Source organism: Symphalangus syndactylus, chromosome 6 (genome assembly GCF_028878055.3).
Source record: "Symphalangus syndactylus isolate Jambi chromosome 6, NHGRI_mSymSyn1-v2.1_pri, whole genome shotgun sequence".
In the NCBI taxonomy this organism is placed as follows: domain Eukaryota; kingdom Metazoa; phylum Chordata; class Mammalia; order Primates; family Hylobatidae; genus Symphalangus; species Symphalangus syndactylus.
In genome coordinates, this window is record NC_072428.2 from 33634981 (window position 1) to 33659642 (window position 24662).

General features: G+C 37.3%; 2 protein-coding genes across 5 annotated transcripts in view; one reads left to right on the forward strand and one right to left on the reverse strand.

Annotated features, from left to right (window-relative positions):
* Positions 1–21163, reverse strand: part of GAS2 (growth arrest specific 2) — a 166889-nt gene extending 145726 nt beyond the window's left edge. For 3 of the 4 annotated variants that reach the window (XM_055282120.2, XM_055282119.2, XM_063641904.1), the window contains exons 1-2: positions 20180–20573; positions 17797–17935 (exon numbers count right to left, since the gene is read on the reverse strand). The gene's annotated coding sequence lies outside the window, so the exon portion shown is untranslated. Of the gene's footprint in view, positions 1–17796; positions 17936–20179 lie in introns of all 4 variants that reach the window. The other variant, XM_063641903.1, reaches the window with a different exon arrangement.
* On the forward strand, positions 19649–23746 carry FANCF (FA complementation group F). Its single transcript, XM_055282118.2, has one exon. It carries the CDS (start codon positions 20641–20643, stop codon positions 21763–21765), a length of 1125 nt encoding a protein of 374 aa, XP_055138093.1. The 5' UTR covers positions 19649–20640; the 3' UTR covers positions 21766–23746.
* Positions 23747–24662: the final 916 nt, after the last annotated feature.

Sequence of the window (24662 nt, forward strand, 5' to 3'; positions counted from 1 at the left end):
ATGCTTTTAAGTTTTTCTTAAGCTCCAGTAATTCTTTATAGTTTACTTGGATTATGCATTGTACTTTGTTTTCCTCAATATATTAACATTCTTTTTATAGTCATTCAGTTTATCCTTCACACAATTTTGTACTATTTTTTCTTTTCTTACATCAACCCTCTTTCATTCAACAGATATCTTTTTCAACATTCTGTGCCTTAGGCAGATCTCTCTAATTGGTGTTGGTATCTGTCATGTGTTGATTTAAGAACAATAGCAAAGGAAGTTACCCAACTCCCTTCATTAATGACATATGTTGCTGCAACTCAGAAGGAGATGATGAAAAAGTTTCAGGTTTGAGAAAACATAGCCAAGTTTAAACCACCAAAATATAAGCCAAGAATTAAAAGAGACATCGGCAACTAGTATATGCTGTGGTTTTAAGATCTGTAGAAATTATAGATATGACTGAAATTTAAAAATCCAATTTGTTTTAAAACATTTTAGTCCTTTGTTCATGAATAAATTTGGTCCACAGTTTTACTCAGACAACATGACACCACCCATAAAGATATTTTTATGTTTTAGTAAATGAGAATATTTCTATGAAATGGTGGAAGAATGCATGACCCACTAGGAACAGGAAGTATAAAAACATACTATAGACAAAATGTTTGCCTAACATTCTTCCTCAGAACTATTTAATAATTGATAAAATCTCATGTACTAATACTTAAATATTGTACTAATTTTCAGGCCCATCTAGACACATAGAAACTAAAGAAATAAAGGTAGGCTCTGTATGAAGGAAGAATATTATTTACATCTTATGGTTTGGTTTGTTTGTTGAATGAGGAGACAAGACATTTGTGAGCCCTGCCAAATCATACATTAATTTTTTTTGAGGCAGATTTTATAAGTGGAAGCAAATTATGTGTAGGAACTATACAGATGTCTTCATGAATAGAGACGCTAATTTTTTCCAAAGAAAATTGGCACTTTCCACAATATGAAGTTTATGACTTCACAAAGTGCAGTGATTTTTGTTTTTGTTCTTGTTTTTCAAATACTTGGATCAAGTTTTTGAATCAGTGAAGAGTAGATGGAGATTCTGATAATGTTTTTGGAATGCCTCCTTTTTTATATATTGTTTTAAAACATTTATGAACTCTTTATTGAGTACCTAAAATGGGCATTGTGGGAATACAAGATGAATTAGACAGAATATTGTCCTTGAAGAATTTTCTATTGGTGAAGGAAACAAACATCTGAAGAACTAACCTAATGCAGAATCAAATAATTGCTACATATAAATAGAGATGACATTGCATGGGAGAGCAAAGATAGGCAAGACAGGTATGCCTCTGGGAATCAGGGTAGGCGCCAAGGTTCAGTGGCCCTGTCAGGATAAGGTAAGTGATTGAGCCCTGGCCCAGAGGCCTGAAAATCTACAGTCTTCAGAAAAGGACAGACAGTCTGAAGAGCTTAGGAGTTCAGAAGATGAAGGGCAGTAGGGAGAGAGAGAAAGGAGGCTCTGATCAGGTTTAAGGTGGTTTTGAACACCATTTTAAGACGTTTGGACTGTTAATAGTGAAACTAAGGTTGCCATTCAATTTTCTGACAGATTTGGTTATTAATTCAGGTTTAAGCATCACACACTACATATTTTTTTCTTTGATGAAAATTTTCATTTTCTAATCATGAAGACTAGTATGTAGCTCCAAGTTAACCATAACTCTTTATGCTCTTTTTGTTTTATAATAAAATTTCAGGGAGATACTACCTGGGCAAGGAATATATCCTTTATCAGATACATAATAAGTAACTTTTATATTATTCATTATTCATTATCATTTGGACCTATGAGTTCTTGCATGTCATTTTATTCTTACTTAAAACAGTTCAAGCATGATGGCTTACATTTGTAATTCTATCACTTTGGGAGACCAAAGTAAGAGGATTACTTTAGCCTGGGAGTTCAAGATCAGCCCGGGCAAAATAGCAATACCCTGTGTCTCTAAAACTTTAAAAAGTTAGCCAGGCATTTTTGCACATGCCTGTAGTCCCAACCTCTCAGGAGGCTAAGGTGGGAGTATTGCTTGAGCCAAGGAGGTCAAGGCTGCAGTGAGCCATGATTGCACCACTGCAGCCCAGCCTAGGTGATGGAGCAAAACAAAAAAAAAAAAAAAAAAAAAAAAGAAAAGAAAAGGAAAGAAGGAAGAGAGGGAGGGAGGGAGGGAGGGAAGGAGGGAGGAAGGCAAGGAAGGAAGGAAAAAATTATTTAAATAATTTCAACTAGAGGGGTTTAAAAATATCCCTGGACCATTAAGTGATAATGACCTCACATTCTTTAGCCTAGTTTTGAATTAAGCACTCCTATTCAAGTGTCACCTAATGCTCCAGTTACTATTGTTGTGAAATAAACCATCCTAGAATTAATGATGTAAAAAAACAACAAAATTATTTTGCTCATGGATTCTATCAGATGAATCAGACAAAGCACTGTATTGCGGGGATAGCTTATACCTAGTCCACAGTGCCTGGGGTGTCAGGTGGGAAAACCTGAACATTCAAGAATCAAAATAATTTGGGGGCTTTGTCATTCACATATCTGGTGCCTGGTGTGGGATGACTGAGCCTTCTCATGTGACTTGATTTTCTTACATTATAGAGGCTGGGTTCCCAGAGAAAGCATCGTTAAAGAAGGGCCCTAAGAGTGAGTAGAATAGAGTGGAAGCTGCATGGCCTTTTGGGATTTTTGCCTCAGAAGCCACAACACATGTGTTTTATTATGCTCTATTGATCAAATCAGTCACAAGTCCATTCTCTCCAGACAAGGAGTGTCAAACAATTCTGAAGCCATGTTTAAAACTGCCACACCTATTGTCTCAATCCTAACTGTGACTGTTCACCATTTGAAGTTTCTTTTCTCTTAGACTAGTTCTTGCTAATGCAGACTCTATTTTATTCATTATTATATCACTAGAGCATAGTATAGCATATAGTACAGGTTTGAAAGTATTGATTGAAAGAATAAATGGATTATTTCCCAAATGGATCCTGCTCACATTATTTTTTCATCTTCCAGTCTTCATATAGATCTGGAAGTGATTAAAAACAAGAAAGTTTCTTGATACCTTTTTCAACATATTTGCTATTTACGCTATTTTGCTACTTGTTAATATTAACTGTACATAGATAATATACTAGTCACTGTGCTAGGTGCCTGGCAAACATTTCACTGAGTCCTCACAATGAAATGTAATTATCTAATAAAAAGTTAAGTAACTTGCCTGAGGCACAGTTCTTGTTTAAATTCTTCCTATACACTAAATGATAACAGCTCTCTTTTTTTCTGAGTACTTATATGTGAGAATATTTGTATTCTGCAATGTCGACGAGTCTTATTCCGACCATATATAGAAGCAAATGAGTGTACATAAGGGGAAGGAAAAGCAGGAGGAGAGGAGAGGAGAGGAGAGGAGAGGAGAGGAGAGGAGAGGAGAGGAGAGGAGAGGAGAGGAGAGGAGAGGAGAGGAAGAAAGAAAGGAGGGAGGAAGGAAGGAAGTGAGGAAGGAAGGAAGGGAGGAAGGAAGGAAGGAGAAAGAGAAGAAAGAAAGAAAAAGAAAGAAAGAAAGAAAGAAAGAAAGAAAGAAAGAAAGAAAGAAAGAAAGAAAGAAAGAAAAAGAAAGAAAGAAAAAGAAAGAAAGCAAGCGAGTGCAATTGAGAAGAAAAGAAAGAAGGAAGGAAGACGGAGGGAGGGAGGGAGAGAAGTTTATAAGAATGATAAAGCAAGCTGTGTGTCAATACCACTTAACTAAGCCATTTACCCTGGATAGTGTATGAAGTAGGTTTTTGGTTTCTGGATTAAGTTTTAAAAGAAATGCCATAAAAATACAATTTAACAGAGGCAAATGTCATATGGCTCTTTGTTTCTAAATACCGTGCCTTTCTCAAAATAGATTTTTGTTTTAAAAGTTTCAGTTGCATATTTCCTTTAATGTTGTCAGAAGTCCTTACAACTCCCTGTCATCTGGGTATCATAGTTTATGTTCCTTGGTTATATACCAAATGAGATTACAAAATTCAAAAACACATAGATAGATTTAAAGTTGAAAATATTTGGAATGCTAGAACTCAAGTGCTAGATTTGGTGTACTCTAAATTGTAGAGCATAAAAAGGGAAAATTTGGCAGCCAGTATAGGCAATAAAAGGTAAATTCATCCTAAAGCACACTGTAAAGACATCAAGTCATTCTGCTAAAATTAAATTAACCTCCTTTTTGTAACTATAATCTGTAAACAAACTAATTGAAATTATCACATCAGAGAGCTGGAGAAGAACAGCATTTCCCTTAATAATTTCTCATTATACAGAATTACAGATATTACATGATATTCTCCTGGTTGAGCAGAAGACAGGAAAACCAAATTGTTTTTTCTCAGTAAATAAAGACGCCTGTAATCCCAGCACTCTGTGAGGCCGAGGCAGTTGGATTACCTGAGGTCAGGAGTTCGAGACCAGCCTGACCAACATGGAGAAACCCCATCTCTACTAAAAATACAAAATTAGCCGGGAGTGGTGGTGCACGCCTGTAATCCCAGCTACTCGGGAGGCTGAGGCAGGAGAATGGCTTGAACTCGGGAGGCAGAGGTTGCAGTGAGCCGAGATCATGCCATTGCACTCCAGCCTGGGCAACAAGAGTGAAACTCCGTCTCAAAAAAAAAAAGAAAAGAAAACAAATACTGCTTTTTGCAACTAAGAACACCAAGACAGAAAACTTTATCTGAACTAGAAAAAATGTATAATGGCACAATTCAAAATTTACAATTTTGACTAACAAAAATTTTCACTATAAAATTTGACATTCTTTATTTGTTCGGAATTATATCATTGACTGTGATGCCTAATTTTGTAATATTTTAATAAGAATATTATTTAGAACAACAGCTCTCTGAAAATTTTCTCAATATTTCCCACTAAATAAACAAATTTAGCCTGATATAAATATCTTTTATATGTATATATATGTGTGTGTGTGTGTGTGTGTGTATATATATATATATATATATATATATATTTTTTTTTTTTTAAGACAGTTTCACTCTGTCACCCAGGCTGGAGTGCAGTGGCACAATTTCAGCTCCCTGCAGCCTCTGCCTCCCGGGTTCAAGCGATTCTAGTGCCTCAGCCTCCTGAGTAGCTGGAACTACAGGCGCATGCTACCACGCCCGGCTAATTTTTGTATTTTTAGTAGAGACAGGGTTTTACCATGTTGGCCAGGATGGTCTTAATCTCCTTACCTCGTGACCTGCCCATCTCGGCCTCCCAAAGTGCTGGGATTACAGGTGTGAGCCACCGCACCTGGCCATATATACATATTTTTAATCTTGCCTTTATTATTCTCACTGCTTTCCTCTTTCTACCCTACAATTCTCTCAATAATTTAGACTTGTTCTAAACTCCTGGCATTTTATGATATGCAGAATTGGCTATGGAATACAAAACGTCTTTGAATGGATCCAGGTACAACCATCATCCTGGTAACAATGATAGTGCTCCGTTGTGTAATTCTCCTCCTCTATGTACAGCATCAATAAGATAGAAAATTCTAGTTATGTCAACAAGAGGGAAGGTGAAGACACATTTTATTCTAAGATAACAAGAAATAGGCGGCTGGTAGTGGTGGCTCATGCCTGTAATCTCAGCACTTTGGGAGGCTTAGGCAGGCAGATCACTTTGAGCCCAGGGGTTCAAGAGTAGCCTGGCCAACGTGGCGAAACCCTATCTCTACTGAAAATACAAAAATTTATCCAGGCGTGGTGGTGCATGCCTATAGTCCCAGCTACTTGGGAGGATGAAGCATGAGAATCATTTGAACCTGGGAGGTGGAGGGTTGCAGTTAGCTGAGATCATGCCACTGCACTGCAGCCTGGGTGACAGAGTGAGACTCTGTCTCAAAAATGAAAACCAAACAGAATCAATAAGTAGGAGCTTTCACTCAATGTATCTGTTTAAATAATATAAGCAAATTCAGAAATTATAGCATTTATTAATCTGTTCAAAAGAATAAAAGGAACAGAAATGTAAACTATAGTAGTTTTGACTTCAAAAATCTCTCTATTCCCTTAGAGTGGTTCCCTCAAATCTGATAGAATATTCTCTGTAAAGCCTCCCTTTATACTTGGTAATTAACTGATAAAAACAATACTGGAAAGAATTTTTGCATTCTAACAAAATGCCTCTGTGATATTGCAATTTTTTAAAAAATCACTTATTTGGCTTATTTCAGCCAGTTTATTTTGAAATGCTAGGGAGCTCTGGGGAAAATGCTCCTTGACATTAATGATATTAACAGACTAACCCAATCTAAGAACTCAGATTACGTCTGGAAGTAATTTAAAAAAAAGAAATTTCCTGATACCTTTTACATCATAATTGCTGCTTAGTGAAAGAATAATAAAAAATTTAGATTCATCTATTATCCTTTAAAGGAAATTAAAAATCAGTTTACATATCTACATGCAGGTAATGTACATGCGTATTTTTCTTTGCTTTCCATTTTCTTAGCTTTTTTATATTAATTCTCTTAAGACATTTTGGGTTGTATGTCTGGAAACTTCAGCCATCCAGAAAAAAAGGAGGTTGAGAAATAATGAAAAAAATATGCTGAAAGAATTCACATAAAAGTTTTGGAGATTTGAAAATGGGAACAACAGACACTTAAACAGTTATTGAAGCAGAAAAAAAATGTCCTTCCTGGCAGGTACTTATATAGCAATATGCTGATAACCGTTGGATAAAAATAAAGGCATCCAGACATTATTATAGAGCTCTTCTATATGAAATGCAACTTCTTATTCAAAGGTAAAAACAGAGCCCAGTCCATATTTTTTTTCTTTGTGATTTGAACATCAGAAAAAAAATCATCAATTGTAAAAGAAAAATGAAGTCTTAAAAATAAATTTAGTTTATTTAGTTCAAATATCTGCTTAGTAAGTTCTTCCCATTTATTACTACACAAATACACACATACTACAGAAGATACGTGGGTGATCTGTGTATTAATAGGTAGTTTCAAAATAATTTCTGTTAATACGATTGCCATTGTTGTCCCTTCTATATTTTTTTTTTTTTTTCAAAACAGATGTCCAAGCAGTGGCAAACATGTAAAAATGGTAAAAGTCATAGAAGCCCCTTCCAGTGGGACTAACTCAAGTATTTAAGTAGTTTCTGAATATTAGTAATCCAAGAGGTTTCAAATTAAATGCTCAGATTCTGGGCATTGAACTGATGATTATTTAAGGAAGAGGATAATTTCTTGTTTAAATTCTTCCTTTTCTATATTTTAATCCATGTTTTTAATAACTCACCTCTCATGAATTCAAGATGTTGTCTGGTAGACTTTGAACCAAGTCTATCTGCCTTTAAAGCTCATGAGTTAATAAAACCAACCAACCAAAGCTGGAGACTTTTTATACTTTTCCCATTATTCATTTATTTGAACTTTATTATATAAAGTTATTTAGAAAAAAAAAGTTAGAAAGCAAAACCAAAGAGATAAAGTGGAGCCAAAATATAAAAATAGAAACATACATAGGACCTTAGACTCTATGCACTCAGCAATAAGAAGTCGTGAAAGTCTCTTAAACTCAAGAGTAAGAGAACAAAATGCTACGCAGATGTTGGTCTTGCTGCTGTTTTAACATCCTTTTCCTTCCTGAGTTTGAACCCAACTACAGAGCAGACAATGGGTCTAGAATAATTTATAGATAAGTTTCCACATTATCGTATACCTATAAAACATATTGATAATTTAGCTAGAACATAAAATCATTTTTTTAGTGGATAGAACTATCTTGTTCTTTACATTCCATGTAAATTCTCAGATATGTCATTTTTTAACATAATTACAAGATATTGACAAAATAAAATAAGCTTTCAGCTGGTATCGATTGCTGATTTAAAATAATCCAGATGTCTTCTGGACATTTTGTGCATACGTTATTATCCACTAATTATCTATTATATTCTATAATTTTCTTATCCAGGGGCTCTTAAAGAGTGTGAGGAACGACAGTAGTCTGATTAAAAAACAAGTTTAGCCGGGCGCGGTGGCTCACGCTTGTAATCCCAGCACTTTGGGAGGCGGAGGCGGGCGGATCACGAGGTCAGGAGATCGAGACCACGGTGAAACCCCGTCTCTACTAAAAATACAAAAAAATTAGCCGGGCGTGGTGGCGGGCGCCTGTAGTCCCAGCTACTCGGAGAGGCTGAGGCAGGAGAATGGCGTGAACCTGGGAGGCGGAGCTTGCAGTGAGCCGAGATTGCGCCACTGCACTCCAGCCTGGGTGACACAGCAAGACTCTGTGTCAAAAAAAAAAAAAAAAAAAAAAAAAAATTAGCCAGGTGTGGTGGCGGGTACCTGTAGTTCCAGCTACTCGGGAGGCTGAGGCAGGAGAATGGCAAGAACCTGGGAGGCGGAGCTTGCAGTGAGCCAAGATCGTGCCACTGCACTCCAGCCTGGGCGACAGAGTGAGACTCCGTCTCAAAAAAAAAAATAAAAATAAAAAACAAGTTTATAAGAATTTCCACTGAGTCAATGTTCTGCTATGAATTTTGTTTTCTTTTTCCTAATTACTGGCATCAGTCTAAATTAATACTAATTCAATTCCAGAGGTAAAGAGGCTTCACCCAATCACGTAAATGAGAAACTGCAGAATAGTCTTTCTCAATCTTCTCTCCATTAAGATTTGTCGATTCTTCATGAAAATTTTCAAATCTGAACACTATCCTGTCAAGACTTCCTAATATTTCCTCTGCCACTGCTGTAATGAGCCATCATTTTGCTCATGAGGACTATTGTAATATTTTTCCAGTGATCCTCTGTCTGTATTCAGTTGTTCCAGCTAGTGGTAATCAGTTCTCCACATTGCTTTATAACAGATATACTCTTATAATTCTTGCGCTTCAAAATTCTCAATAAAATTGGAAGCTCAATTGAACACACACTCTCTTCCTTAGCAAGGTATTCTAATGTCTTCACAATCTTGGTCCATCTACAAATATTTCCACCATTTCCCACACTATAAGAAATGCTTTTCCCTTTCAATTTAATTAATTACTTTTATGAAAACACTTCACATTGTTCTGTCATATATTTTTCATTTATTACTGTAACAATGATGACTTGGTCATAGATCGGCAACAGTATATGGCAATGACAGGTATTTGGGAATCACTGTATTAGACTGTTCATCACTTTCTGAAAACACACTGATTGATAATATTATGACTCACTAACTTATATTAATTATAAGAATGGCTGATAGTTCAGGCAACTGTGTCAAACTCCTGGCAGGAATCAAAAGCACATTCAGCAGGGATTTTGAAGACAATTTAATAGAGTAATATTTACAGAAGTATGGATAGGGTTAAGGGAATCAAAAAGGTGTGTTACAGCAGCTAGGAATTAGCAACATCAGGAGGCCCCTACAGTTGCAAGGAATAATATGTGTTACCTCAATCTTGGGGACATCTTACAGGACTTCTAGAAGGGCCTGTCGTGGGGTGGGGGGAGGGGGGGAGGGATAGCATTAGGAGATGTACCTAATGTAAATGACGAGTTAATGGGTGCAGCACACCAACATGGCACATGTATATGTATGTAACAAACCTGCACATTGTGCACATGTACCCTAGAACTTAAAGTATAATAAAATATATATAAAGAAACATATATATACATATATATACACACACACATATATATACTATATATATATACATATATATATACACACACATATATATACACATATATATATACATATATACATACATATATATATACATATATATATACATATATATACATATATATATACATATATATACATATATATATACATATATATACATATATATATATACATATATATATATATACATATACATATAAAGGAAGAACCAGAATCCTGGAACCTTAGCAGAGACCAGGGGAATAAAGATCCTTGATCTCCCTCCTCCAGTCCTTCTGACTGCTTGCTAATGCTTCCCCTTGGTCAATTCAAAAAAAAGCCAGAGTGCAAGGGAAGGAGGCCTCAAACAGTCAGTAAAGCTCAGTTCACTCCTCCGTGCAGAGGAGGGGGAAAAATGGAAGAAACAGATGAAGCTAAGAGGGAAAAACAAATGGAATCAGGAAACAACAGGTGCTGGAGAGGATGTGGAGAAATAGGAACACTTTTACACTGTTGGTGGGACTGTAAACTAGTTCAACCATTGTGGAAGTCAGTGTGGCGATTCCTCAGGGATCTCGAACTAGAAATACCATTTGACCCAGCCATCCCATTACTGGGTATATACCCAAAGGACTATAAATCATGCTGCTATAAAGACACATGCACACGTATGTTTATTGCGGCACTATTCACAATAGCAAAGAGTTGGAACCAACCCAAATGTCCAACAATGGTAGACTGGATTAAGAAAATGTGGCACATATACACCATGGAATACTATGCAGCCATAAAAAATGATGAGTTCGTGTCCTTTGTAGGGACATGGATGAAACTGGAAAACATCATTCTCAGTAAACTATCGCAAGGACAAAAAACCAAACACCGCATGTTCTCACTCATAGGTGGGAATTGAACAATGAGAACTCATGGACACAGGAAGGGGAACATCACGCTCCGGGGACTGTTGTGGGGTGGGGGGAGGGGGGAGGGACAGCATTAGGAGATACACCTAATGCTAAATGACGAGTTAATGGGTGCAGGAAATCAACATGGCACATGGATACATATGTAACAAACCTGCACATTGTGCACATGTACCCTAAAACCCTGAAGTATAATAAAAAAAAAACAAAAACAAAAACAAATGGAGATTAACTAACTAACTTACTTTCTCCCAGTCCTATTTACACAAAGTTAGGACCCACTAATTTGAATCACAATGCCCTTTCTTTTGTCCCCTTTTCTTAGCTAATTGTGTTAGAATGCCTATGTTAGAGCAGTAATTCACAAACTTTTTCAGACCAAAGAATAGGCAGTCAACCAAAGAGCATTTAAAAGGCATATATACATACGTGGTGAAAAAATTTCTTTTGCACTTGCTTTGTATGATAATATGAATACAGGTGATTAAATATTCAATTTATATAAAAATTCCTAACATTTAAAATTCTCATTTTTTAAGAGAAATTAAGCTTGCTTCATGAATGCAATTTTTTCACATTGGCTTTTATGTTTGAAATGGTCAGTTGCAATTCCTGATCAAGACTTTTAAACAAGTTCTCTTTATATTCTTGAGAATCTCCATTGACTCTCATGGAGAAATGTTGTTGATAAAATAGGTAAAATTATTTTGTGAATGTCAATAAAGCCATTCAAAGTTTATAAGAAATGAAATTATATTTAAATAAAAGCTCTTTTCTATCCTTAAGGCAATAAAATGTTAAACATTACTATGATGATGCAAATAAATTTTAAATTCAAACAACATTTTCCATATCACAAATTTCAAAGTGTTGATGAAGCTCTAATTTGTAGAATATACATGCATTGTCACATCTATTGTTACATGTTACGGTCTTTCTGCTGCTGGCTCTAAGGCAACTTAAAGCCACACCCACTGCAACTAAAAAGAGGTATCTCAAATTTGTGAAAACAGATTTGTGGGCAACATTTAGATCTGTGCCCGCAAGGAAACTCTATCTTTTAATTCCTCCTCCACGACCTTCCTCTGAATTCATTAGGTTCTGTTATGTCCTTCTTGGACATCTGAAATTCTTCCACTAACTTCATGGGCCCTTTGTCTATGATGGATTACAATGTATGCCCATTCTAGCTAGTGTATAGATGTCCAAGTGGTAATGAATATCTAAAGAAGACCACAGGATGGATTATCAGATCTCTTTCCATCTCAGTAATGACAGTCACTTCCCAGGCCTCATTCATATGCCCCAAAGGCAAAGGAGATCAATATCTCAGGCATACACTTGTAACCGTTTCTGCTGTACACTAAGTAGAATGCTCAGGACCCAGAAAAAATTTTGTCTAGTTACAGTCTATTATGGCCTACTGAAAATAATTCTAATGGTAGGAAAGGTAAACCTAGTGTATTTTCCCCATTAAAATATAAATTTAATACTTTTTAAGATTTAGTATGGTGTTTATAGTTTGATCAGGGAATAGTTATAATATCACAGGATGCAAGACTGAAAACCTAATCATCAGATTTTACACGCATAAAGTCTTCTATCCATTACAATTCATTTGACGATTTTCCCCTTTTGTAAGGGAAACCAATGAAATGAAGAAATCATGATTTTACTAGTAAATACCACTAAGATCTATGCTTCAGTCCATTTTCTGCTGCTATAACAGAATACCACAGACTGGTAATTTAGAAAGAAAGGGTATTTATTTGGCTCATGGAGGCTGGGGAGTCCAAGGTGAGGACCTTCTTGCTGCTTCAAAACATAGCAGAAGGCAACACATGGTGAAAGACAGCAAGAGAGAGAGGAAATCAATCTATATTTATTTTCATCTGAAACCTACTCCTGGGCTAACTAACCATTTACTCAATATCATATGAGGACAAAGCCTGCGTGACTTAATCACCTGTTAACAGCCTTCCCTTCCAATACTATTATATTGGCAATTAAATTTCACATGAGTTTTGGAGAGGATATTCAAACTATAGCAATATGGAATGCTTTTTTCCAGAAAGATAGTTAGCAACACCACAAACATGGGAAACATGTTTGCAAAGTTTCTACTAGAAACCTCTATAAAAAAAATTGATCCAGCTTGCTCTTTATAGTTGCTACTAAAGTATATAAAAAGACCTACCCTTATCCTTGACTTGACTGAAGTAGTGGAGTGGAGTTGGCATCAGTATAATCACTACCTATAATATTTGCCCTCAGAGTGATTGCCAATAGATCAAAAAATTTCCCAAAAAGTAGATTTCTGGATGAGGAAAAAACCCTCCATGACTGCCTTGTCTGAAGATGTGGAGTCCAATTCTACTTGTTCATATAAAGAAATATTATTTCATCAAGCAGAGAGCTGTAACTGGTGTGCATGTCCTTGAATATAATATTGTTCAGAGTAAAAATAAAACATCAGAGGAACTTGTTTTCATTGGTCCATCAGTTGCATAGTGTCCTATAATTTCTTGCATATCTTAAAATAATAACAAGCCAGGTGCTGTGGCTTATGCCTGTAATCCCAGCACTTTGAGAGGCTGAGGCAGGAGGATCGTTTGAGGTCAGGAGTTCCAGACCAACCTGGCCAACATGGTAAAACTCTGTCTCCACTAAAAATACAAAAATTAGCCGGGTGTGGTGCCAGGTGCCTGTAATCCTAGCTACTTGGGAGGCTGAGGCAGGAGAATCGCTTGAACCTGGGAGACAAAGGCTGCAGTGAGCCGAGATCACGCCACTGCACTCCAGCCTGGGCAACACAGTGAGAGTCTGTCTCAAAAAAAAAAAAATTGTAATAATAACAGCAAAAATTAGATCCAATGTAGAGAATGAAATCAACTCAGGTTTTCAAGTCTTAATATTCCACTGGACAAGATTTTATTAGGAACCTCTCAGGACCAAGAGTACATGTTGCAGCAGCAAATTGTGTCTTCTATAACATTTCCTCCACCACAGCCCATAAAGATGTTAGTGGTTGCTCTTTTATATTTGGAAGTGGTGGAATAGGGAGAAGACATGGGAAGATATATACTTTGGAGGCTTATATAATACCAATAACAACAATAGCCAATGTTCATTGAGTATTTGCACCCCACAGTATTCCAAAGGGCTTATATTAGGTGCATTTAGATGAAAGCAACAGAAAGTAAAACTGAAACTGGAAAAAGAAAAACTGTTTGGGAATATATATAAGGTTACATAATTCTAAACAGGTTTTGTTTAAGGTCTGTCTTAATCCAATTTTTATTTGTGATTCTGAGATTTTCTTGGTTTGGGGAAGGAGATATCTGTGGCAGCTTTGGGCTTCAAATATATATATAAAATATATATAATTTATACATAAATATATAGTTTACATATATGAATAATATATAAATATAAATTAATTTACATTTAAATGTAAATAATATAATTATTATTACATTTCTGGAAACACACAACCCTCCTAGATTGAATCATGAAGATATTAAAATCCTGAATAAGCCAATCATAAGCAGTGAGATTGAATCAGTAATACAAAATTTGTCAAAAAAAAAAAAAAAAGTCCAGGGCCAGATGGATTCACAGCCAAATTTTACCAGACATTCAAAGAACTGGTAACAATCCTACTGAAACTATTGCAAAAGACTGAGAAAGAGGGAATCCTCCCTATTTCATATGAAGACAGTATCATCCTGAAACCAAGCCAGGAAAAGACATAACAAAAAGGAAAATAACAGACCAATATCTCTGATGAACACAGATGCAAAAATATTCAACAAAATACTAGAAAACTGAATCCAATAGCACATCAAAAAGATAATTCATCTTGATCAAGTGGTATTCATCCCAGGGATGAATCAATGGCTCAACATATGCAAGTCAAAAAATGTGGTTCATCACACAAACAGAATTAAAACAATAGCCATATGATTATCTCAATAGATGCAGATAAAGCAATGAATAAAATCCAGCATCCCTTTATGACATAAACCTCAACAAACTGGGCATAGAGAAAACATACCTCAAAATAATAAAAGTCATATATAACAAACCCACAGCCAACATTCATGTCGAACCATTCCCCCTAAGAATTGGAACGAGACAAAGATGTCCACTTTCATCACTTCTATTCAACACAGCATTGGAAGTCCTTGCCAGAGCACTCAATCAAGAGAAATAATAAATAAATAAAGGGCACCCAAATTGGAAAAAAAGGAGTCAAACTATCTCTGTTTGCTGATGATGTGATAATATACCTAGGAAACCCCAAAGACTTCTCCAAAAGACTCCTAGATTTGATAAATGAATTTAGTAAAGTCTCAGGTTACAAACGCAATGTACACTGCTTTACACCAATAGTGTCCAAGCTGAGAATAAAATCTAGAACTCAATCCCTTCTACAGTAGCTGCAGAAAAATAAAACACCTAGGAATTTACTTAACAAAGGAGAGGAAAGATCTCTACAAGGAGAACTACAAAACACTGCTGAAAGATATCATAGATGACACAAACAAATGGAAATACACATCATGCTCATGACCTGGAAGAATCAATATTATGATAATGACCATACGGCCCAAAGCAATACACAGATTCAATGCAATTCCTATTAAAATAATAACATTATCTTTCACAGAATTAGAACAAGCAATCATAACATTCATATGGAACCAAAAACCAGCCAAAGCAATCCTAAGCAAAAAGAACAAATCTAGAGGCATCACATTACTCGACATCAAATTCTACAAGGCTGTAGTAAGCAAAGCAACATGACGCTAGTATAAAAGTAGATATATAGACCAATGGAAGAGAATAGAGAACTCAGAAATAAAGCCAAATACTTACAACCAACTGATCTTTGACAAAGCATACAAAAACATAAATTGGGAAAAGGACACCTTATTTAATCATGTGGGGAATTCTTTGTAGATTCTGGATATTAGCCCTTTGTCAGATGAGTGGACTGCAAAAATTTTCTCCCATTCTGTAGGTTGCCTGTTCACTCTGATGGTAGTTTCTTTTGCTGTGCAGAAGCTCCTTAGTTTAATTAGATCTCATTTGTCAATTTTGGCTTTTGTTGCCATTGCTTTTGGTGTTTTAGACATGAAGTACTTGCCCATGCCTATGTCCTGAATGGTATTTGTAGGCACATGGATGAAGCTGGAAACCATCATTCTCAGCAAACTATCGCAAGAACAAAAAACCAAACACCACATGTTCTTACTCATAGATGGGAACTGAACAATGAGAACACTTGGACACAGGAAGGGGAACATCACACACCGGGGCCTGTTGTGGGGTGGGGGAAGGGTGGAGAGAAAGCATTAGGAAATATACTTAATGTAAATGACGAGTTAATGGGTGCAGCACACCAACATGGCACATGTATACATATGTAACAAACCTGCACGTTGTGCACATGTACCCTAGAACTTAAAGTATAATAAAAAAAAAATGGTGTGGGGAAAACTGGATAGTCCTATGTAGAAGAATGAAACTGGATCCCTATCTCTCATCATTGAAGAAAAATCAACTCAAGATGTATTAAAGACATACATTTAAGACCTGAAACCATAAAAATTCTAGAAGAAAACTTAGGAAAAACTCTTCTGGACATTGACTGAGGCAAAAACTCATGACTAAGACCCCAAAAGCAAATGCAGCAAAAACAAAAATAAATAAGTGAGACCTAATTAAACTGAAGAGCTTCTGCACAGGAAATGAAATATTCATCAGAGCAAACAGACAACTCACAGAACGGGAGAAAATATTTACAAAATATACATTAGATAAAGGACAAATATCTAGAATCTATAAGGAACTCACACAAACCAGCAAGAAAAAAAACAATAATCCCATTAAGAAGTGAGCAAATGACATGAATACACATTTCTCAAGAGAAGATACAGAAATGGCCAACAAATATATGAAAAAATACTCAACATCACTAATTATCAGGGAAATGCAAATTAAAACCACAATGGGATACCACCTTACCCCAGCCAGAATGGTCATTATTAAAAAGTTGAAGAACAATAGACGTTGGCACGGATGTAGTGAAAAGGGAATGCTTATACACTGTGGATGGGAATCCAAACCAGTACAACCGCTATGGAAAAGGGTACTATCTTACCCTGGCCAGAATGGTCATTATTAAAAAGTCAAAAAACAATAGATGCTGGTATGGATGTGGTGAAAAGGGAATGCTTATACACTGTTGGTGGGAATGCAAACCAGTACAACCTCTATGAAAACAATATGGAGACGTCTCAAATAACTAAATGTAGAGCTACATTTGATCCAGCAATCCCACTACTGAGTATCTACCCCAAAGAAAAGAAGTCATTATATCAGAAAGACACTTGCATGTATATGTTTATCACAGCACAATTCACAATTGCAAAGATACAGAACCAACATTAAGGGCCCATCAATTGAAAAGTGAATAAAAAAGTTATATATATATATATGTACACACGCATACATACGTACACACACACATACCATGGAATACTATTCAGCCATAAAAAAAATGAAATAATATATTTTGCAGCCACTTAGGTGGAACTGGAGGCCATTATTCTAAGTGAAGTAACTCAGGAATGGAAAACCTAACACTGCATGTTCTCACTTGTAAGTGGGAGCTAAGCTATGGGTATGCAAAGGCAGACAGAGTGGTATAATGGACACTGGAAACCTGGAAGCAGGGGAGGTGGGATGGGATGAGGGATAAAAATCTACATGTTGGGTACAACGTACATTACTCAGTTAAAGGGTAAACTAAAATCTCAGGCTTCACCACAATAAAATTCATCCAAGTAACCAAAATCCACTTGTACCCTTAAAGCTATTGAAATAAAAATAAACAAAAAAGAAAAAAAATTCTATTACAGCAATGAAAAGAGGACAAAAAAGTTTTACGAGCTACAATATTTGAAAATGTCATCAAAGAAGAGAAAAAATCAAAATAAATAAAAATAAAATCTGCTGAAATTTGGCCTTTTTCTTTCCCAATTTACTGTATCCCAGGAATTTGGGGATCAAAACCAAGAGGAGGGAGATTGTTCTCGGTATTCATCACACACAGTACACACATTTGTGTTCTCATATATTTTACCTTATGTTATTTCTCTCACTTGGATTTTCTTCTGTTCCATGATTGTTCAAACACTTTGAGGCCTAAATCAAGTATCAGTCCTCTGTAGTCTTCCCAGAACTCTCCTGTCAGTTTATATCTAGCCTCTCACAGCAACATTCTTAAAATTTTCAAAATATATAAAATCTGCTTACCATTATAATTAAGTTTTTGTATCCCTCCCCACCCTGCCTCAAGAATATAGGTTAAAATCCTAGGCTTTTCTTTCTTCTAGAGGGGGAAACTTCATAGACATTTTATTTAATGAAAATAGACTAATCTGAAATATGTAGGAGTTTATACATTACTATGCTCAAGGAAGAATTTAATATCAAGATTTAAATAGATAAGTAGAAAGGTATGAAGGTAAAGTTAAGCTGCATAATTCTTGCCATACACTGTCATCCCCATTGTGAATCAAAGCTTTTTTGGATTTTTCCACCTCCTTAAATAGGCCTGGTTCTTTCAACTCAGACACCTGCAAAAAAATTAAGGATTCCTGTAGCCTTGAAGGCTCCTCTCAACACTCAGCTACTCAGCTTTGAACTTTCAACTGAAAACTCAGTTTCTTTTCTTTTTTTTTCCTTTTCCTTTTTTTTTTTTTTTTTTTTTTGAGATGGAGTCTTGCTCTGTCACCCAGGCAGGAGTGCAGTGCAGTGGCCCGATCTCGGATCTCAGCTCACCGTAACCTCCACCTCCCGGGTTCAAGCTATTCTCCTGTCTCAGCCTCCCGATTAGCTAGGATCACAGATGTGCACCGCCATGCCCAGCTAATTTTTTTCTTTTTTTTAGTAGAGACAGAGTTTTGCCATGTTGGCCAGGCTGGTCTCGAACTCCTGACCTAAGGTGATCCACTTGCCTTGGCTCGGCCCCCCAGAGTGCTGGGATTACAGGCGTAAGCCACTGCCCCTGGCCTGAAAAGTCAGTAATTAAAGAGACTTTCTTGTCACCTAAGACTTGGTGACCCTACTCAATTTCATCCTCTTATCACATTTGAGGTTATTCATTTACTGTCTCTCTTAAATGGTACAAGATGAACTTCTCCACTCATGCTAGGACTGCATTTATTTTACTACTAAATCGGTAGCACTTCATACTATATATCATAATAGGTGTTCAATATAAGAATAAATAAATGAATTAGTGATGCCTGTACATTTGCTAAAGGCAGGCTGCACATTTGGTTCCAAGTTTCTAGTAGCCAAGAAAAAGAATTTTAAGGTTCATAGTATCCTTACGATAAAATAAAATAACAATATCAGGACCAAATAAGAGTTTGAGATAACTAATAAAAATCAAGTAATAGGCCGGGCACAGTGGCTCACGCCTGTAATCCCAGCACTTTGGGAGGCTGAGGCGGGCGGATCACAAGGTCAGGAGATCGAGACCATCCTGGATAACACAGTGAACCCCGTCTCTACCAAAAATACAAAAAATTAGCCGGGTGTGGTCACAGGCACCTGTAGTCCCAGCTACTAGGGGAGGCTGAGGCCGGAAAATGGCGTGAACCCGGTAGGCGGAGCTTGCAGTGAGCCGAGATCGCGCCACTGCACTCCAGAATCAAATAATAGCCGGGCACGGTGGTACACGCCTGTAATCCCAGCACTTTGGGAGGCCGAGACGGGAGGATCACTTGAGGTCAGGAATTCGAGACCAGCCTGGCCAACAAGGTAAAATCCCGTCTCTACTAAAAATATAAAAATTGGCCACACCTGGGCGACAGAATGAGACTCCGTTTCAAAATAAATAAATAAATGCATAAAGCTGAATTAACAGCATGCACATGACTGCTTTATTTTCTAAAAGGTGTAGGAATGCTTATTTTAATAAATGAAAAATGATTCTTCCCCTCTTTTAAATTTCTCTTCCCCTTTTTGTTAAAGTACAAAACAAAACACCTTCCCCCCAGTTTTGGCTGCGTCTTTAGGACTGGAATGAATTTCAGCTCAAATAAATGAATATTATCAACTTTAGTAAGAATTGTTGTGCATTTGGTATACAATGCAACTCCTAGGAGTTGACAAATGTTTGTTAAGTGCATCAATGAGCGACATAGGACCTTCTCCTCCCTACTCTCTTCTCACAGTTTTTAATCAAACATTTATTATTGTTCCATGCTCTTAAATGCCATTTTCTTCAGCTGATTATTTGTGTGACAGAAGAGTCAATTAAGCTATTTTGTCCTAAAAATTACGAAAACGAAATGTACAATTGTGAAGTAAAATTTTGTTCCTTTGCAAGTTTTAATAAATTATTGAAGATTATTTTTTGTTTCAAATAATCTGGGCTTCAGTTCTAATAATGGAAGGACAATGTGAAGGCCCAGAATTCAGCATAGTGCCCGGCATTAATAGGAGGTCAGTACCTTTTTAGTACATGTTTCTCAAATAGATCTTAAAATTTCATTTAAGAGCGTTTCCTCACGTCACAGTATGTCTCTGGCGTTACTTAATTTTGAAAAACCTCAACACAGATTCTAGTTTTAGGCGAAGCTCAGAAAATTTCTACTTAAGGATATTTCCAAAGCGAAAGGAAGCGCGGAGACGTTCATGACTGGCATCATCTCGCATATGGTTCCGGAAATTCTCGGTAGGATGCCCTACATCTGCTCTCCCTCCACTAAGAAGAATCTTTGTGTGGCGAAAGTAAAAGTATTAGGGCTTTCAAGTTGCCCAGAGTCAAGGAACACGGATAAAGACGCTGGGAGATTGACATGCACTTCGACCAATAGCATTGCAGAGAGGCGTATCATTTCACGGATATCCCAATCAGTATGCAGAGAGTCGCCGTCTCCAAGGTGAAAGCGGAAGTAGGGCCGCGTACCTCATGGAATCCCTTCTGCAGCACCTGGATCGCTTTTCCGAGCTTCTGGCGGTCTCAAGCACTACCCACGTCAGCACCTGGGACCCCCCCACCGTGCGCCGGGCCCTGCAGTGGGCGCGCTACCTGCGCCACATCCATCGGCGCTTTGGTCGGCGTGGCCCCATTCGCACGGCTGTGGAGCGGCGGCTGCACAACCAGTGGCGGCAAGAGGGCGGCTTTGGGCGGGGTCCAGTTCCGGGAATAGCGAACTTCCAGGCCCTCGGTCACTGTGATGTCCTGCTCTCTCTGCGCCTGCTGGAGAACCGGGCCCTCGGGGATGCCGCTCGTTACCACCTGGTGCAGCAACTCTTTCCGGGCCCGAGCGTCCGGGACGCCGATGAGGAGCCGCTCCAAGAGAGCCTGGCCCGCCTTGCCCGCCGCCGCTCCGCGGTGCACATGCTGCGCTTCAACGGCTATAGAGAGAACCCAAATCTCCAAGAGGACTCTCTGATGAAGACCCAGGCGGAGCTGCTGCTGGAGCGTCTGCAGGAGGTGGGGAAGGCCGAAGCGGAGCGTCCCGCCAGGTTTCTCAGCAGCCTGTGGGAGCGCTTGCCTCAGAACAACTTCCCGAAGGTGATAGCGGTGGCGCTGTTGCAGCCGCCTTTGTCTCCTCTGCCCCAAGAAGAGTTGGAACCCAGCATCCACAAATCACCTGGAGAGGGGAGCCAAGTGCTAGTCCACTGGCTTCTGGGGAATTCGGAAGTCTTTGCTGCCTTTTGTCGTGCCCTCCCAGCCGGGCTTTTGACTTTAGTGACTAGCCGCCACCCAGCGCTGTCTCCTGTCTATCTAGGTCTGCTAACAGACTGGGGTCAACGTTTGCACTATGACCTTCAGAAAGGCATTTGGGTTGGAACTGAGTCCCAAGATGTGCCCTGGGAGGAGTTGCACGATAGGTTTCAAAGCCTCTGTCAGGCCCCTCCACCTCTGAAAGATAAAGTTCTAACTGCCCTGGAGGCCTGTAAAGCGCAGGATGGAGGTTTTGAAGTACCTGGTCTTAGCATCTGGACAGACCTCTTATTAGCTCTTCGTAGTGGGGCATTCAGGAAAAGACAAGTTTTGGGTCTCAGCCCAGGCCTCAGTTCTGTATAGGCAATGCTGTGTTATTATTACTTGAATATAGACTATATAGTTATATGAAAATTACAATGTTCTCACCAAATATATGCTTTCGTGTGTCCAAAGTATAATTATTTTAGATGCTAATTTTGAATAGTTTATTACACAATTATAAATATGCAAAGTAACTGGCATGTGGTGTCGTGGGTTTTCTGGATAGAGGAAGTGATTGGAAGTACTCCACTTAAAGCCATGGAATTAGCAGTAGTTTGCTTTTTAATAGAAGGCCCATTTGTAAGAATGTTGAAAATATGTGTACCGTTCAAAGAAAAAGCAGCTTTAAAGTGACAAACAAAATACCCTTTTTCTTTTAGTATGGTTTATTTTTCTAGGTTTTCTTTCCCTCCCTCAGTAGTGAAGAGTTTTCTTTAACCAACCAATATGTGACAGTGTCAGGAATATTGGTTTGAAAAGCTTTTGGCCTCTCTGGAGTTTGGCCTTGTTAACCTAGTATTCTAACCATTAACCAGCCTTAATATGCATTAAAATTGTATTGTTCAGAAAGTTTGTTTCTCATTTTCTGCAAATTCTTACTTTGATAATGAATCACCACATAGTATGTCCCTTTAAAGCACTGACGCACAGACAAATGTTTAAAGCACAGTAAATACAAATATATGCCTTTGGATATTAAATTAATGCTTGATGATAAAAGAATCAAACTTTTTTTTTTTGAGATGGAGTGTCGCTCTGTCACCCAGGCTGGAGTGCAGTGGTGTGATCACTGGCTCACTGCAACCTCTGCCTCCCAAGTTCATGCAATTTTGACTCAGCCTCCCAAGTAGCTGGGATTACAGGCGCACACCACCATGCCCGGCTAATTTTTTGTATTTGTAGTAGAGATGGGGTTTCACCATGCTGGCCAGGCTGGTCTCAAACTCCTGACCTCGTGATCTACCCGCCTCGGCCTGCTAAAGTGCTGGGATTACAGGCGTGAGCCACCGCGCCCGGCCAAAACAAACATTTTAAGTAGAAGATCCAGGTTTTAGTGCAGCTTCTGCCGTTAACTAGGTTAATAAATCACAACCTTGGGGCCACAGTTGCCTTATATGTAAATGAAGTGTTTAGACTAAAATGGTTAAATTTCCTTATTTCTCCCTTGATGGCTGCCCTGTGGAAACAGTTTAGAATATTTGTTTTGTGTGTAGGAACCTAGTTGTGTTAGTTTACCTGGGTGTTCCACAGCTGATAGTGATTTCCAATAACCAAACTTAAGGGCAATTTATTCATTTTTACTAGGGAGAGAGAGAACTTTACAGCAATCAAGATATTTTTGTCCATATCCAGGTTTGCTGTTAAGAGGATTTTTTTGGAGAAAAAAAAAATGGTATTTAGAAAGTTAATTTCTAATTCCGGAATGGAATAAAAACAATACGAGTTGTGTAATCTTGTAGAAAAAGAGTTGTATAATCTTGTAGAATTTCTCATTCTGTGGTACAACCCAGAGGTAAACTATTATCCAGTAGTCAGGACACTTTTCTAGATAATCTTGAGTGAAAACCAGCAATTTCTTTTTCCCTGTGGTCTGATTCCTTTTTCTAATCCATGAAGGCCATCTTGCAGATTACATTTATCATTAATGCAAGAATAAAGACAATTCCTCCTGTCAGTTGCATGAATTTATTTTTTTTAAGAAACAACCCAGTGAAGATTTCTACCATAGCAAGGCCTAATATTAGCTTTAGCTTTAGAAAATAACAGTTTGTGAACTTACTTCCCTATATTTTTGCAGCTGTATCTCACACTGTGATTTACAATAAAATTATAAAGATTGACAATAGACTTAAATAACATTTGAAAATCTATTTTACACTTACCATTTATTATTCTGTTATTTTAGTCTCCATATGTTCATTACATACATAATCTTATTTAATCTTTACACCAAAACTGTATTCTTATGAATATAAGCTAAAAGATTAAATAAAATGCCCAAGGGTATAAACAAAAGCAACATGAAAGTGGAAGCCGTATCTGTTATTTATTTTGTTTCCAGGAGCCTAGCACAGTGTCCAGCATATGGTAGATACTTACAGTGTTTGAATAAATGGAACCAGCATTAGAGCTTTATGTGCTTTCTCTTAAGGGCTTGAAAAGATTAGGAATCTATGCATACACTGAGAGAGAAAAAAGTGAGAGGAAGAGTATAAAAATAGGAGAATATTTGATAACTTCTTTATAAAATCTAGAAATACTTATTTTGTATTTTTTCCCCTATGTCCTATGAAATGAGGGAGCACTATTTTAATATCCCATTGCAACACTGTTTCAGGAAATTTTATCAATTATCATCTTAGGTATTTTGAGCAATTTTATGACATGCAAACAAATATAGAATTGTTATATCATCTTAATGAATTGAACCTTTTGTTTGTAGTGACTGCTTTTCTGCTTTAAAGTCTATTTTTTACTATTATCATTGTCATATATTAACACTATATGATTGGACTTTTTCCTGCTATCCTATTTTGTGCTTTCCACTTCCTTTGATTTCTCTATGTTTCACTTCTCAGTTCTTTAATTGACTAAATATTTGTTTGCCTTCTTATTTCATGATATTTTCCCCTCTACCAGTTAGGATGTTAATTCTATACCCATACTTTTACTCTCAAAACTTACCATATTTAACTTAAAAATATCTAATATTAGTATCTTAACCCTCCTTCTTAATGCTACTATGGACCTTAGGAAACTTTAACCCTGATCTCTTATCTATAAACTCTCAAGTTATTATCCAGTGTTTCGGTTTAACAATTTTGTTTCCCATGATTGTACCTCAAATTCCCTTGGAGAAGGTCTCTTGGTGGTAAACTCACTCAGTTTTTATTTACAAAGATCGTTCCTTGTTGATGTTGTTGGAAGGCAGTTTT